Source organism: Littorina saxatilis, linkage group LG1 (genome assembly GCF_037325665.1).
Source record: "Littorina saxatilis isolate snail1 linkage group LG1, US_GU_Lsax_2.0, whole genome shotgun sequence".
In the NCBI taxonomy this organism is placed as follows: Eukaryota; Metazoa; Mollusca; class Gastropoda; order Littorinimorpha; family Littorinidae; genus Littorina; species Littorina saxatilis.
Genome location: NC_090245.1, coordinates 1977 through 16908, shown reverse-complemented (window position 1 = coordinate 16908; position 14932 = coordinate 1977). Strand labels below are relative to the sequence as shown.

Genomic DNA, 14932 nt, shown 5'->3' with positions numbered 1-14932 from the left:
AAGACTTTAACCGTGTATGGAGGCTATTAAGCCCAAAGATGTGAACTTTCAAGGTTCTTGCTTTGAAAAACTCTGAGAAAAAGGTTATGTTTTTTTTTTTTACCCACACGAGACCCTGCTGTGACCTTCACATTTCTCAAGGATCAACCTTGAATTCTCCATGTTGAACAATCATTAAGCAAAAGCGTTGTTTGAAGTTTGAAGGTTCTAGCTTCAAAAATCTCTGAAAAAATATGTTTCATCCGTTTTCTGAACCACATGTGACCCAGCCGTGACCTTGAAATCTGACAAGGGTCAACAAGACTTTTACCATGCATGGGGGCGATTAAACCCCAAATGTGTGTGAAGTTTCAAGGTTTCAACTTAAAAAACGTCTGAGAAAAATATACATTTTCCTTTTTGGACAATGTGTTGCACGCAAGACAACACGACAAACGCTCGTGTTATCATTCTTTTACTTTAAGGTCGACTTGCGTGCCCGCTCTTTCGCTAATCTCAATTAAAATTCATCTTAGAAGTTCGGTTTTATTACGCTTTTAATTAAGAAGATTAAACTAAGACAACAAATAGTTAGTTTTACCCATTAAACTCGATAAGGTAGTGACATTTTATGTTGAACGCAAGAAGGTGTCGCACGCAAGATCTGAAAAGATGTTGACGACATAATTTCAACACTTGATAGCGCAATCGTGGTTCGTGATTTCTTCACAAATTTTGAACACAGAATGTGTCACGTGGTTCCGTAAATGAAGTAGATCTTTGTACATGTAAATTTTGCTTTTAAAAGAAAATAACCGTTAATTACCGAACATTTTGTCGCACGCAAGATATGACGAAATTTTCAAATCGTTTTCAAAAATGCTGTTCAAAAGTTCTGCAGTCTTTGCTGGATTACTTGAAAGACAGCAGTTTGATACACCGTTATCGCTTGACGTGTCGACATCAATTCCAGAGTTTTTGAAAAAGAAATTTAGTAAATATCTGCGATTGAAAAATGTATGCCGTGATGACGAATCATCTTGCGTGCGACACCTTAAAATTCGGTTATCGAAAAAAAAAAATTCTCTCGAGATTTAGATTTGACGTTTGGTCTCGTCTGTAAAGCGATGTTTCAGGCATTCAATCAAACTAAATGCAATTCATTTGTGCTTCTTGTTATTTTTCTGTGGCATATTCAAAACACGAGGTATCACGATGTCCTTTTTCAGATGGCCGGTTTTGGCGTTATTTTTGACTTTAAACAAAGATAACTTCAAAACCGTTCAAGTCAGACACACGAAATTATGTCCACTATCTCTTCGCACATTCATCCACACACACACCAATTTTCAGCAGACACACGTTTTTAGAAACATTTTTATTGTAAAACAAAGTCGTCTTCTGTTCTGTGAGCACCTTTTGGCACTTAGGCATATATATAACAAAATCAAGGAAAAGAAAAGCCAAACAAAGAATGTCAAGTGGCAGCCCAAATTTTCGACCTGTTGCCAGGCCTTCCTCAGGGGCGTGTAATTCTGCGAGACGTCAATTCATGCATCAATTACTAAGCAACACAATACCATGGTTATTTTAGTTAAGAATCACAAAGCAAATATTTCAAAAATAAAATTTACATTCAAGCTTAGATCTACTTTCGTTTTGATTGTAATCAAAACAAATGTACACGTGCGAATTCCAAAGTTATTACGTCAAAGGTATACGTATCTTGTAGTGACGTATTCGTCGCTGATGACGTAATTTCAAAGTTCGAACAAAATGGATACTTATTCGTGCCGTGAACAGGCAAAAGTATCATTCTAATGTCTCTTCAATTAAATGCGTAAGTACTTTAACACATTTGTTTATTCCAAAGGTTTGCATAAAGATACAACACTTAACCCTTCGGACAGAATACATAAACAATATGTATCTCAACTACTGTATATGAATTCGAAGATCAATAGAGAAGATACACTAAGATTTAGACATCTTCATGCTCATGAACTTTTGATAACATTCCGACAAAAGCTTCTTCGACGACAAATTTTTACTCTCTCTCTCTCTCTCTCTCTCTCTCTCTCTCTCTCTCTCTCTCACTCTCTCTCTCTCTCTCTCTATCTCTCTCTAATTCACACACACACATATACACACACATACACACACACACACACACACACACACTCACACACACATTGCGTGGTCTAAACGAAAGCTGTAATAGAGTGTTTACGGATCAGAATTGAGTCCACTCGGCACCAAAGTTTTTAATTTTGCAATCCAGAAAGACTCTCTTTTCCACCTCTCATCCCGGGTCGAACAAAAGACTCTTTCGATCACAATTAGACACTAGCAGTCAGGCCCGGCTTCGCCCAGGTGTTTCTGATCTCCCCTCTCTCAGAAACCTCTACAGGTAGAATCTTATTCCAATGAGGATAAGAATAGATGAAAGTGTGAGCTCCAACATTTGGATTAAAAGGCTGGGAGACAGTGTGAAAGTATTACCATCAACACACTCTTTTTGCTGAAAAATAACTTTGACTTGAGTTATCTTCTTTGCTTAGGAAAATTAGAGATACCTAAAAAGCAGGGCTAACATTCACTCTATATATCCTGTAAAGACTGATCAGGCATGCCTGCATGAGAAGAGTTACCTCCCTTCAATGTATAACAAAGTAAGAGTTACCTCCCTTTGCTTCTAGAAATGTCCTAAACGGTCCGGTTGATTTTTTTCTTCTTCATTTCTTCTCCTCATTGGAGCGATAGCGAGTCTCTAATATCAATGGCATTATGTGCTTGCTACATGTGAACACCAGGCACTGAACTGGCCTTGCACTATATAGGCTGTATTCAATAGAAGGGGAGGTCCATAATCTGAGAAAGAAAACACCAGGCACTGAACTGGCCTTGCACTATATAGGCTGTATTCAATAGAAGGGGATGTCCATAATCTGAGAAAGAAAACAATGAATCAAAAAACTAACAAGTCGCGTAAGGCGAAAATACAATATTTAGTCAAGTAGCTGTCGAACTCACAGAATGAAACTGAACGCAATGCAACGCAGCAAGACCGTATACTCGTAGTCCACCGCTCACGGCATAGGCAGTGAAATTGACAAGAAGAGCGGGGTAGTAGTTGCGCTAAGAAGAATAGCACGCTTTTCTGTACCTCTCTTTGTTTTAACTTTCTGAGCGTGTTTTTAATCCAAACATATCATATCTATATGTTTTTGGAATCAGGAACCGACAAGGAATAAGATGAAAGTGTTTTTAAATTGATTTGGACAATTTAATTTTGATAATAATTTTTATATATTTAATTTTCAGAGCTTGTTTTTAATCCGAATATAACATATTTATATGTTTTTGGAATCAGCAAATGATGGAGAATAAGATAAACGTAAATTTGGATCGTTTTATAAATTTTTATTTTTTTTTACAATTTTCAGATTTTTAATGACCAAAGTCATTAATTAATTTTTAAGCCACCAAGCTGAAATGCAATACCGAAGTCCGGGCTTCGTCGAAGATTACTTGACCAAAATTTCAACCAATTTGGTTGAAAAATGAGGGCGTGACAGTGCCGCCTCAACTTTCACGAAAAGCCGGATATGACCTCATCAAAGACATTTATCAAAAAAATGAAAAAAACGTATGGGGATTTCATACCCAGGAACTCTCATGTCAAATTTCATAAAGATCGGTCCAGTAGTTTAGTCTGAATCGCTCTACACACACACACACACACGCACGCACACACGCACATACACCACGACCCTCGTTTCGATTCCCCCTCGATGTTAAAATATTTAGTCAAAACTTGACTAAATATAAAAACCCAGGTGCACATCTGCAGCTCCTGGGCAGTGTGCATGCTCAATATTTTGTCAGGAACCTTGCCATCTCTGAGGTATGGCGACCACAGACACACAGACACACACACTTACATCCATCTACATCTATATACGGCTTGTGTGTGTCTGTGTGTTCGATATGTTCGCGATGCACGGCCAAAGTTCTCGATGGATCTGCTTCAAATTTGGTGGGCATATTCAGGTAGACCCCGGACACAATCTGGTCGATGAAAATTTTGAACACGTGCTCTAAGCGCAGCGCGGTGAACCGATTTTGGTTTTTCTGTAGATCCATTCCCAGTAACTCTTCCTTATCTTCTCCAGTGTTTTGCGCGTTTATCTCCCTTCCTTCGTGTGGCGTCAATCCCGTACGGTATTTGCAAGAATACTGACTGAGAAAGAGCTTTTTCAAAATCTGAAGTTTGATCTTCCGATCACAGCTACGGTATCATCCTGAACTCAGGTCAAAATGAGTACGGCTCATTCTCTGAGATAACTGGCGATAGCCGTTGAGCGATGACTGATCAGAATGCTACGGTATGACAAGCAGCTTCAGATATTCCCGTTACTATTTTTAGAAGGTCACTGTCCATAACGCTTTCCTTGCACCCGTTGTTCCCACTGTAAAAGTGCAAAGGTCGAATCTATTTATAGCCGCGCGAAAAATCCACTGTCATCTATCTCTCTATATCTATATATATATATATACGGCTTCTCTCTGTGTGTGTGTGTGTGTGTGTGTGTGTGTGTATGTGTGGTGTGCTGTGGTGACTGGTGTGGTGTGGTGTGTGTGTGTGTGTGTTTGCGTTGCGGTGAACCGCGGTGCTGCGGTGAATAAATACTCTGTTTCGCGATACGAATTACGAAAATAAACACTTTTTTGTTCGGCTCTACTTCTTCACTTCTTTCACTTCCGCCACACAAAAGCAGCGCTTTTCTGCACAGCACTTTTCTGCAAAGGTAGTACATCTAAGTATTGCAATTCGTGTACAAAATCCCTCCCATCTTCAAAATATTGCCACTAATATAATTATACTACCCCTCCCATCGTAAATATTCTGCATCAAATTTGGTGGGCATATTCAGGTGGACCCCAGGCACAAACTGGTGGATGAAAATTTTCAACACGTGCTCTAAGCCGGCGAACCGCCACGCTGCATACTCTGTCTCGCGATTCACCCGGCGAAGCCGGGTATTCCTCTAGTTTCTATATATGTAACTAGCAGTCAGGGCCCGGCTTCGCCCAGGTGTTTATCACCTAGGTATGAGTTAATTCCTCCCTTTCTTGAGAAAGTTCAAGATAATTAAGCAAATGGTTTAACTTCATCACTTTACGCCCTTTGAGAATGAAAATCTACTGCTTGCATGATAAGAGTTACCTCCCTTCCATGAATAACAAAGCAATAGTTACCTCCCTTTGATTCCAGAACCTTCCTCAAAATTCGAGCTAATGTTGGTCATTGCTAAATCAGTTATTACCACCAACATCATTTTAGTGTTTATTATTAAAGAAATTTTTATATTTTTTATATTATATATGTCTTTGTATCGGTTAGTACACTAATCCTTTGTTTTTTAACTTTGTTCATCTTACCACAGTCACTTCGTTGTTTAGATTTTTTTATTATTACAGAAATAACTTTCACAGGAGTTATCTCCCTTCCTTGGGAACATTCTAGATACTTGAACAGTGAAAACCCTGGGTGTGTTTCTGATCTCCCCATCAGACATGCCTGCATACTCAGAGTTACCTCCCTTCAATGTATAACCAAGTAAGAGTTACCTCCCTTCGCTTCTAGAAATTTCAGGAACTGTCCTGTCATTTTTCGTTCTTAATTTCTTCCTGTCATAGGAGCAATACAGCGTCTCTAATACCACTGGCATGATGTGCTTGCTACATGTAAACGCTAGACACTGAATTGGTCTTGCACTATATAGGCCGTTATTGAAGGGGAGGTTCATAATCTGAGGAAGGAAACAATGAATTAAGAAACAAACACCCAGGTACGTCATCTGCGGCTCGTAGGCAGTGTGCATGCACACTATCTTGTTCCGGCCTCTTGCCATCTCTGAGGTATGGCAACCAAAGACACACACACACACACACACATACACACTTACATCCATACTTATATATATACTAGCAGTCAGGGCCCGGTTTCGCCGGGTGTTTATGATCTCCCCATCAGGCATGCCTCTATAATCAAAGTTACCATACTTCAATGTATAACCAAGTAAGAGTTACCTCCCTTTGCTTCTGCAAATTTTCGGAACTGTCCGGTCATTTTTCTTTCTGAATGTCTTCCCATCATAGGAGCAATATAGAGAGTCTCTAATATCACTGGCATTATGTGCTTGCTACATGTGAACGCTAGGCACTGAACTGGTCTTGCACTATAAAGGCTGTTATTGAAGGGGAGGTTCATAACCTCAGGAAGGACACAATGAATCAAGAAACTAAAACCCAGTAGCACATCTGTGGGTCCAGGGCAGTGTGCATGCAAAATATCTTGTGCTTATCTTTTGCAATCTCTGAGGCATGGCGACCACAGACACACACAGACACTTACATCCATTTTTGAGTCACTTGAGAAAAAGTGACTCTATGTAATCGGTCAGTGTTAGTCTGTCCGGCCGGCCGTCCGGCCGTCCGTCCGGCCGGCCGTCCGTAGACACCACCTTAACGTTGGACTTTTCTCGGAAACTATCAAAGCGATCGGGCTCATATTTTGTTTAGTCGTGACCTCCAATGACCTCTACACTTTAACGATGGTTTCGTTGACCTTTGACCTTTTTCAAGGTCACAGGTCAGCGTCAAAGGAAAAATTAGACATTTTATATCTTTGACAAAGTTCATCGGATGTGATTGAAACTTTGTAGGATTATTCTTTACATCAAAGTATTTACATCTGTAGCCTTTTACGAACGTTATCAGAAAAACAAGGGAGATAACTAGCCTTTTCTGTTCGGCAACACACAACTTAACGTTGGGCTTTTCTCGGAAACTATAAAAGTGACCGGGCTCAAATTTTATGTGAACGTGACTCATTGTGTTGTGAATAGCAATTTCTTCCTGTCCATCTGATGCCTCATATAATATTCAGAACTGCGAAAGTGACTCGATCGAGCGTTTGCTCTTCTTGTTATATATAGTACTAGCAGTCAGGTCCGGCTTCGCCCAGGTGTTAGCAAAGCCCTCAAAGAAAAACTCCAAATCAAACATTTGGGGGAAATGAGAATGACACGGAATGCTGGTATGCTAAGAGTTATCTCCCTTCAATGGATAACATAGCAAGAGTCACCTCCCTTGGACTGTACTCAACAATGCGAAGGGTCATTATCCGAGGAAGAAAACAATGTCTGGAGAAACTAAAACCCAGGTGCACATCTGTGGGTCCAGGGCTGTGTGCATGCAAAATATCTTGTGCTTATCTTTTGCAATCTCTGAGGCATGGCGACCACAGACACACACAGACACTTACATCCATTTTTACATTTAGTCAAAACTTGACTAAATGTTTTAACATTGAGGAGGGAATTGAGACGAGGGTCGTGGTGTATGTGTGTGTGTGTGTGTGTGTGTGTGTGTGTGTGTGTGTGTGTGTGTGTGTAGAGCGATTCGGAGTAAACTACTGGACCGATCTTTATGAAATTTTTCATGAGAGTTTCTGGGTATGATATCCCCGGACGTTTTTTTCGTTTTTTCGATAAATGTCTTTGATGACGTCATATCCGGCATTTTGTAAAAGTTGAGACGGCACTGTCACACCCTCATTTTTGATTGAAATTTTGGCCAAGCAATCTTTGATGAAGGCCGGACTTTGGTATTGCATTTCAGCTTGGAGGCTTAAAAATTAATTAATGACTTTCGTCATTAAAAATCTGAAAATTGTAATTAAAATTATTTTTTTATAAAACGATCCTAAATTACGTTTATCGTATTCTTTATTATTTTCTGATTCCAAAAACATATAAATATGTTATATTCGGATTAAAAACAACCTCTGAAAATTAAAAATATAAAAATTATGATTAAAATTAAATTTCCGAAATCAATTTAAAAACAATTTCATCTTATTCCTTGTCCGTTCCTGATTCCAAAAACATATAGATATGATATGTTTGGATTAAAAACACGTTCAGAGAGTTAAAAAGAATAGAGATATAGAAAAGCGTGCTATCCTCCTCAGCGCAACCGCTACCGAGCTTTTCTGGATTGTTAATTTCACTGCCTTTGCCACGAGCGGTGGACAGACGATGCTACGAGTGTACGGTCTTGCGGAAAAAATGCAATGCGTTCAGTTTCATTCTGTGAGTTCGACTGAGCTTGACTAAATGTTGTATTTTCGCCTTACGCGACTACTTGTTATAAATAGTATAGACTAGCAATCTGGCCCGGCTTCGCCCGGGTGTAAGCAAAGCCCTCAAAGAAAAACTCCAAATCAAATGTTGGGGGAAATGAGAATGACACGGAATGCTGGTATGATAAGAGTTACCTCCCTTCCATGGGTAACAAAGCATGACTTACCTCCCTTGCACTATTATAGGCTGTATTCATTAATGGGTTAGGGTCATTATCTGAGGAAGGAAACAATGTCTCGAGATACTAAAACCCAGGTGCACATCTGTGGGTCCAGGGCAGTGTGCATGAACAATATCTTGTGCTTATCTTTTGCCATCTCTGAGGTATGGCGACCACAGACAGACAGACACACACACACACACACTTACATCCATTTTAAAATATAGTATAGAGTAGACAGATAGTAGATTCTTATATATAGTAGACTAGCTTCGCCCGGGAGTTTCTCACTTCCACTCTATATATTCTATTAGAAAGATAAGCCATGCCTGCATGATAAGAGTTACCTCCTTTCAATGAATAAAACACTAAGATTTACCTCCTTTAGCTTCGAGACATTTACGGAACTGTCCAGTTATTTTTTTCTGTCTTCATTTCTTCCCCTCATAGGAGCCATATATAGAGTCTCTAATATCACTGGCATTATGCGCTTGCTACAGGTGAACAGTAGGCGCTGAACTGGCCTTGCACTCAGGGCTTGCCAAATTTTAAAATTTCTGTATTTCCCAGGGAAATGTAAATCCAATTTCTACATTTCCCCCCAAATATTTAGGTTTTCCCGTACATTTCGAAAAAAATCACCTTGAAAACTAATCCATGAAGGGAGAAACTGCCTCGATCGCTTCTCTCGGTCGTACACTTCATCTTTTTTCAGTTTTTTGCAGGGTTCTTATTTTGCACTACAGTCACTACTCCCTCTTTTCGTTTTCACGAATCCGAACCTTTCTATTAACGACATTACAATCACACGACGCACTAAAAAACAGAAAGACGATCACATAAAAATCCTTGCAAACGCGTCTCTTGCAAACAACACATGTGACCTCCTTCCGGATGTATAATTGTAAACAGCTCATTCATTGGCTAAATTCCAAGTACGGACCAATCAAATTTCGCGAATCAAAATACATTTTCGATTTGTCAGGAAGGGAAGCAACTCTCTTGTTTCACAGCAGACGACAAAACCAAAGACTCGGCAACGAAGCAGACATCGCAAATACTGTTTTCTTTTATCTGTGAATGGACAGGCTTTGCGGAACGTGTTTAAGGTAAACAAAAATCATCCAATGTGCATTTTGAGAGATACGATTGTTGTCTTTCCCGCGGGAAAGCAACCTGGGGAATGTGTACTTCCCGGCCAATTTTTACCTTTCCCCGGGTTACGGGAAATGGGATTTGGCAAGCCCTGCCACTATATAGGCTGTATTCAATAAATGGGAGGTCCATATAATCTGAGAAATAAAACAATGGATCAAGAAACTAAAACCCAGGTGCACATCTGTGGCTCATGGGTAGTGTGCATGCACAATATTTTGTCCTTACCTTTTGCCATTTCTGAGGTATGGCAACCACAGACACGCACACACACGCACATATGTAATAGATAGATAGATATATATGTAAACAGAGAAAGAGCTGTCTTGGCTAGTAGAATAAAGAGAAAGAACTGTCTTGGCCAGTAGAATAAAGTCAAAATCATACTCACGTGCAGTGTCATTCCCTGATAAAAAGGAACGCAAAAGGAACACAATTAAAACACAAATGACAGTTTAATCTGAAAAATCTGACAAAGAATAGAACAGCGACTCTCGAACATGTATTCCGTCAGATTGTATTTGATTGTCACTCTCGAACATGTATAGTGTAAGATTGTATTTGATTGTCTATCATTAGCAGTTCTATGGTCCAAATCTATAGCAATGCAGAATGGGTATAGCAAGGAAAGCCACCTGTGACCTTGGAAAGCAACATGTGACCTTGGAATGTGACCATGAGCAAGCACACTCCTGGACGTATGTGAAATGTCATATATCTAGCATCAACAGCAAAGAAACAGAAATTGTTCCATTTCTCGACACAGACATGACCCCACTCAGAACTTGGAATTTGGCTAGAGTCAACTTACTTTGGTCATGTGAGGGTTTGGCTACAGTCAACTTACTTTGGTCATGTGAGGTCATCAAATCCCAGAAGAGGTTAAAGTTTGGCTCGAGTCAACTCACTTTGGTCATGTGAGGGTTTGGCTAGAGTCAAATTACTTTGGTCATGTGAGGTCATCAAATCCTAGAAGAGGTTAAAGTTTGGCTAGAGTCAACTCACTTTGGTCATGTGAGGTCATCAAATCCTAGAAGAGGGTAAAGTTTGGCTAGAGTCAACTTACTTTGGTCATGTGAGGTCATCAAATCCTAGAAGAGGGTAAAGTTTGGCTAGAGTCAACTCACTTTGGTCATGTGAGGTCATCAAATCCTAGAAGAGGGTAAAGTTTGGCTAGAGTCAACTTACTTTGGTCATGTGAGGTCATCAAATCCTAGAAGAGGGTAAAGTTTGGCTAGAGTCAACTTACTTTGGTCATGTGAGGTCATCAAATCCTAGAAGAGGTTAAAGTTTGGCTAGAGTCAACTTACTTTGGTCATGTGAGGTCATCAAATCCTAGAAGAGGTTAAAGTTTGGCTAGAGTCAACTTACTTTGGTCATGTGAGGTCATCAAATCCTAGAAGAGGGTAAAGTTTGGCTAGAGTCAACTTACTTTGGTCATGTGAGGTCATCAAATCCTAGAAGAGGGTAAAGTTTGGCTAGAGTCAACTTACTTTGGTCATGTGAGGTCATCAAATCCTAGAAGTGGGTAAAGTTTGGCTAGAGTCAACTTACTTTGGTCATGTGAGGTCATCAAATCCCAGAAGAGGTTAAAGTTTGGCTCGAGTCAACTCACTTTGGTCATGTGAGGGTTTGGCTAGAGTCAACTTACTTTGGTCATGTGAGGGTTTGGCTAGAGTCAACTCACTTTGGTCATGTGAGGGTTTGGCTAGAGTCAACTTACTTTGGTCATGTAAGGTCATCAAATCCTAGAAGAGGGTAAAGTTTGGCTAGAGTCAACTTACTTTGGTCATGTAAGGTCATCAAATCCTAGAAGAGGGTAAAGTTTGGCTAGAGTCAACTTACTTTGGTCATGTGACGTCATCAAATCCTAGAAGAGGGTAAAGTTTGGCTAGAGTCAACTTACTTTGGTCATGTAAGGTCATCAAATCCTAGAAGAGGGTAAAGTTTGGCTAGAGTCAACTTACTTTGGTCATGTGACGTCATCAAATCCTAGAAGAGGGTAAAGTTTGGCTAGAGTCAACTTACTTTGGTCATGTGAGGTCATCAAATCCTAGAAGAGGGTAAAAGTTTGGCTAGAGTCAACTTACTTTGGTCATGTGAGGTCATCAAATCCTAGAAGAGGGTAAAGTTTGGCTAGAGTCAACTTACTTTGGTCATGTGAGGTCATCAAATCCTAGAAGAGGGTAAAGTTTGGCTAGAGTCAACTTACTTTGGTCATGTAAGGTCATCAAATCCTAGAAGAGGGTAAAGTTTGGCTAGAGTCAACTTACTTTGGTCATGTGAGGTCATCAAATCCTAGAAGAGGTTAAAGTTTGGCTAGAGTCAACTTACTTTGGTCATGTGAGGTCATCAAATCCTAGAAGAGGGTAAAGTTTGGCTAGAGTCAACTTACTTTGGTCATGTAAGGTCATCAAATCCTAGAAGAGGGTAAAGTTTGGCTAGAGTCAACTTACTTTGGTCATGTGAGGTCATCAAATCCTAGAAGAGGGTAAAGTTTGGCTAGAGTCAACTTACTTTGGTCATGTAAGGTCATCAAATCCCAGAAGAGGTTAAAGTTTGGCTCGAGTCAACTCACTTTGGTCATGTGAGGGTTTGGCTAGAGTCAACTTACTTTGGTCATGTGAGGGTTTGGCTAGAGTCAACTTACTTTGGTCATGTGAGGGTTTGGCTAGAGTCAACTTACTTTGGTCATGTAAGGTCATCAAATCCTAGAAGAGGGTAAAGTTTGGCTAGAGTCAACTTACTTTGGTCATGTAAGGTCATCAAATCCTAGAAGAGGGTAAAGTTTGGCTAGAGTCAACTCACTTTGGTCATGTGAGGTCATCAAATCCTAGAAGAGGGTAAAGTTTGGCTAGAGTCAACTCACTTTGGTCATGTGAGGGTTTGGCTAGAGTCAACTCACTTTGGTCATGTGAGGGTTTGGCTAGAGTCAACTTACTTTGGTCATGTAAGGTCATCAAATCCTAGAAGAGGGTAAAGTTTGGCTAGAGTCAACTCACTTTGGTCATGTGAGGTCATCAAATCCTAGAAGAGGGTAAAGTTTGGCTAGAGTCAACTTACTTTGGTCATGTGAGGTCATCAAATCCTAGAAGAGGGTAAAGTTTGGCTAGAGTCAACTTACTTTGGTCATGTGACGTCATCAAATCCTAGAAGAGGGTAAAGTTTGGCTAGAGTCAACTTACTTTGGTCATGTGAGGTCATCAAATCCTAGAAGAGGGTAAAGTTTGGCTAGAGTCAACTTACTTTGGTCATGTAAGGTCATCAAATCCTAGAAGAGGGTAAAGTTTGGCTAGAGTCAACTCACTTTGGTCATGTGAGGTCATCAAATCCTAGAAGAGGGTAAAGTTTGGCTAGAGTCAACTTACTTTGGTCATGTGAGGTCATCAAATCCTAGAAGAGGTTAAAGTTTGGCTAGAGTCAACTTACTTTGGTCATGTGAGGTCATCAAATCCTAGAAGAGGGTAAAGTTTGGCTAGAGTCAACTTACTTTGGTCATGTGAGGTCATCAAATCCTAGAAGAGGGTAAAGTTTGGCTAGAGTCAACTTACTTTGGTCATGTGAGGTCATCAAATCCTAGAAGTGGGTAAAGTTTGGCTAGAGTCAACTTACTTTGGTCATGTGAGGTCATCAAATCCCAGAAGAGGTTAAAGTTTGGCTCGAGTCAACTCACTTTGGTCATGTGAGGGTTTGGCTAGAGTCAACTTACTTTGGTCATGTAAGGTCATCAAATCCTAGAAGAGAGTAAAGTTTGGCTAGAGTCAACTTACTTTGGTCATGTAAGGTCATCAAATCCTAGAAGAGGGTAAAGTTTGGCTAGAGTCAACTTACTTTGGTCATGTGACGTCATCAAATCCTAGAAGAGGGTAAAGTCTTGGCTAGAGTCAACTTACTTTGGTCATGTAAGGTCATCAAATCCTAGAAGAGGGTAAAGTTTGGCTAGAGTCAACTTACTTTGGTCATGTGACGTCATCAAATCCTAGAAGAGGGTAAAGTTTGGCTAGAGTCAACTTACTTTGGTCATGTGAGGTCATCAAATCCTAGAAGAGGGTAAAGTTTGGCTAGAGTCAACTTACTTTGGTCATGTAAGGTCATCAAATCCTAGAAGAGGGTAAAGTTTGGCTAGAGTCAACTTACTTTGGTCATGTAAGGTCATCAAATCCTAGAAGAGGGTAAAGTTTGGCTAGAGTCAACTTACTTTGGTCATGTAAGGTCATCAAATCCTAGAAGAGGGTAAAGTTTGGCAAGAGTCAACTTACTTTGGTCATGTGAGGTCATCAAATCCTAGAAGAGGGTAAAGTTTGGCTAGAGTCAACTTACTTTGGTCATGTGAGGTCATCAAATCCTAGAAGAGGCGACCTGTGGATCTAGTGGAGATCAAAGCTTTTCTCTGCTTGTTGTTGCTAACCGAACTAGTAAAGAAATGGTCCTATGACATGCACTGGTCCACGCATCCACTTATTTAGATACCAGGATTCAGAAGTTGGATGGTCAACTACATGATTACCTGTTCAAAGGGGTTTCACCAGGCATAGACGGATTAGTTTCACAAAATTCCACGGACTAAACAACACAACCCCTTTTCATATTTTTTATGTGTATTTATTGCTGACAAAAAAAATTATGCATGCAAACAAAAATATTTTAATCTTGAATATATGTTATAACCCCATCACAACCACAAAGTTTCATGCTTATTAGTGCATTTTCAAAGAAGTTGTAAGTGTTGAAAGTTAGTGGGTGATATTCTTATGCTAGGTTAAACAAAATAATGTGGCTGCAGGGGATTTAGTAATGATGGCAGGAATCTGGAGTGCTGCAATATCTTTCTTGATACAAAAACTAGCATTTCTAAATGACTAAATAGAAAACACAATAGAATGACAACCAAGTCCAAACACAAAATCAACGTACCTCTGTTCTCTTCCTTCAAGACTGAAAAGAAAGAAGAGAAAGTTAAAAAGGCCTGTTCACTGCAATGATAATAAACGCACTCACACTCACACATAAAACAGTTAAAGTGGGTTCCTGGTAAAATTCATGACAAATGGGTTCCAACACTTCCACTAATTTCTTTGAGATAAATCTTTGTGAAATGTTTCTTCATAATCCAGGGAGTACACTTCACATTTGAAAGAACTAAAATTTGAATGTTTGTTTCTGCTATGATCTTTTTAAGGAATGGGTTCATCAAGGGGACAAGTGGGTTTATCTATAAACAGATTTCACTCACAAATGGTACAATATCAACGTCTTGAAATAGTAATTTTGTAATTACCAAATGAGATCAAAACTGTTTGCTATTTGCAGACATGCATGTGTCCATAAAAAACTGAAGTTTTCGGAGGGTAGCTTCCCTAACTAACAGGTGTGTGAGATTACCATCTTACGTCACCCACCAATGAGATTACCATCTTACGTCACC

General features: G+C 39.7%; 1 protein-coding gene across 2 annotated transcripts in view; it reads right to left on the bottom strand.

Annotated features, from left to right (window-relative positions):
- Positions 1-14442, bottom strand: part of LOC138958866 (palmitoyltransferase ZDHHC11-like) — a gene marked incomplete at its 5' end in the record, with an annotated part of 45984 nt that extends 31542 nt beyond the window's left edge. For both annotated transcript variants that reach the window (XM_070330181.1, XM_070330188.1), the window contains 2 exon segments: positions 9899-9913; positions 14422-14442. In XM_070330181.1, coding sequence (XP_070186282.1) covers positions 9899-9913; positions 14422-14442 — 36 coding nt within the window.
- Between the last annotated feature and the right edge of the window lie 490 nt (positions 14443-14932).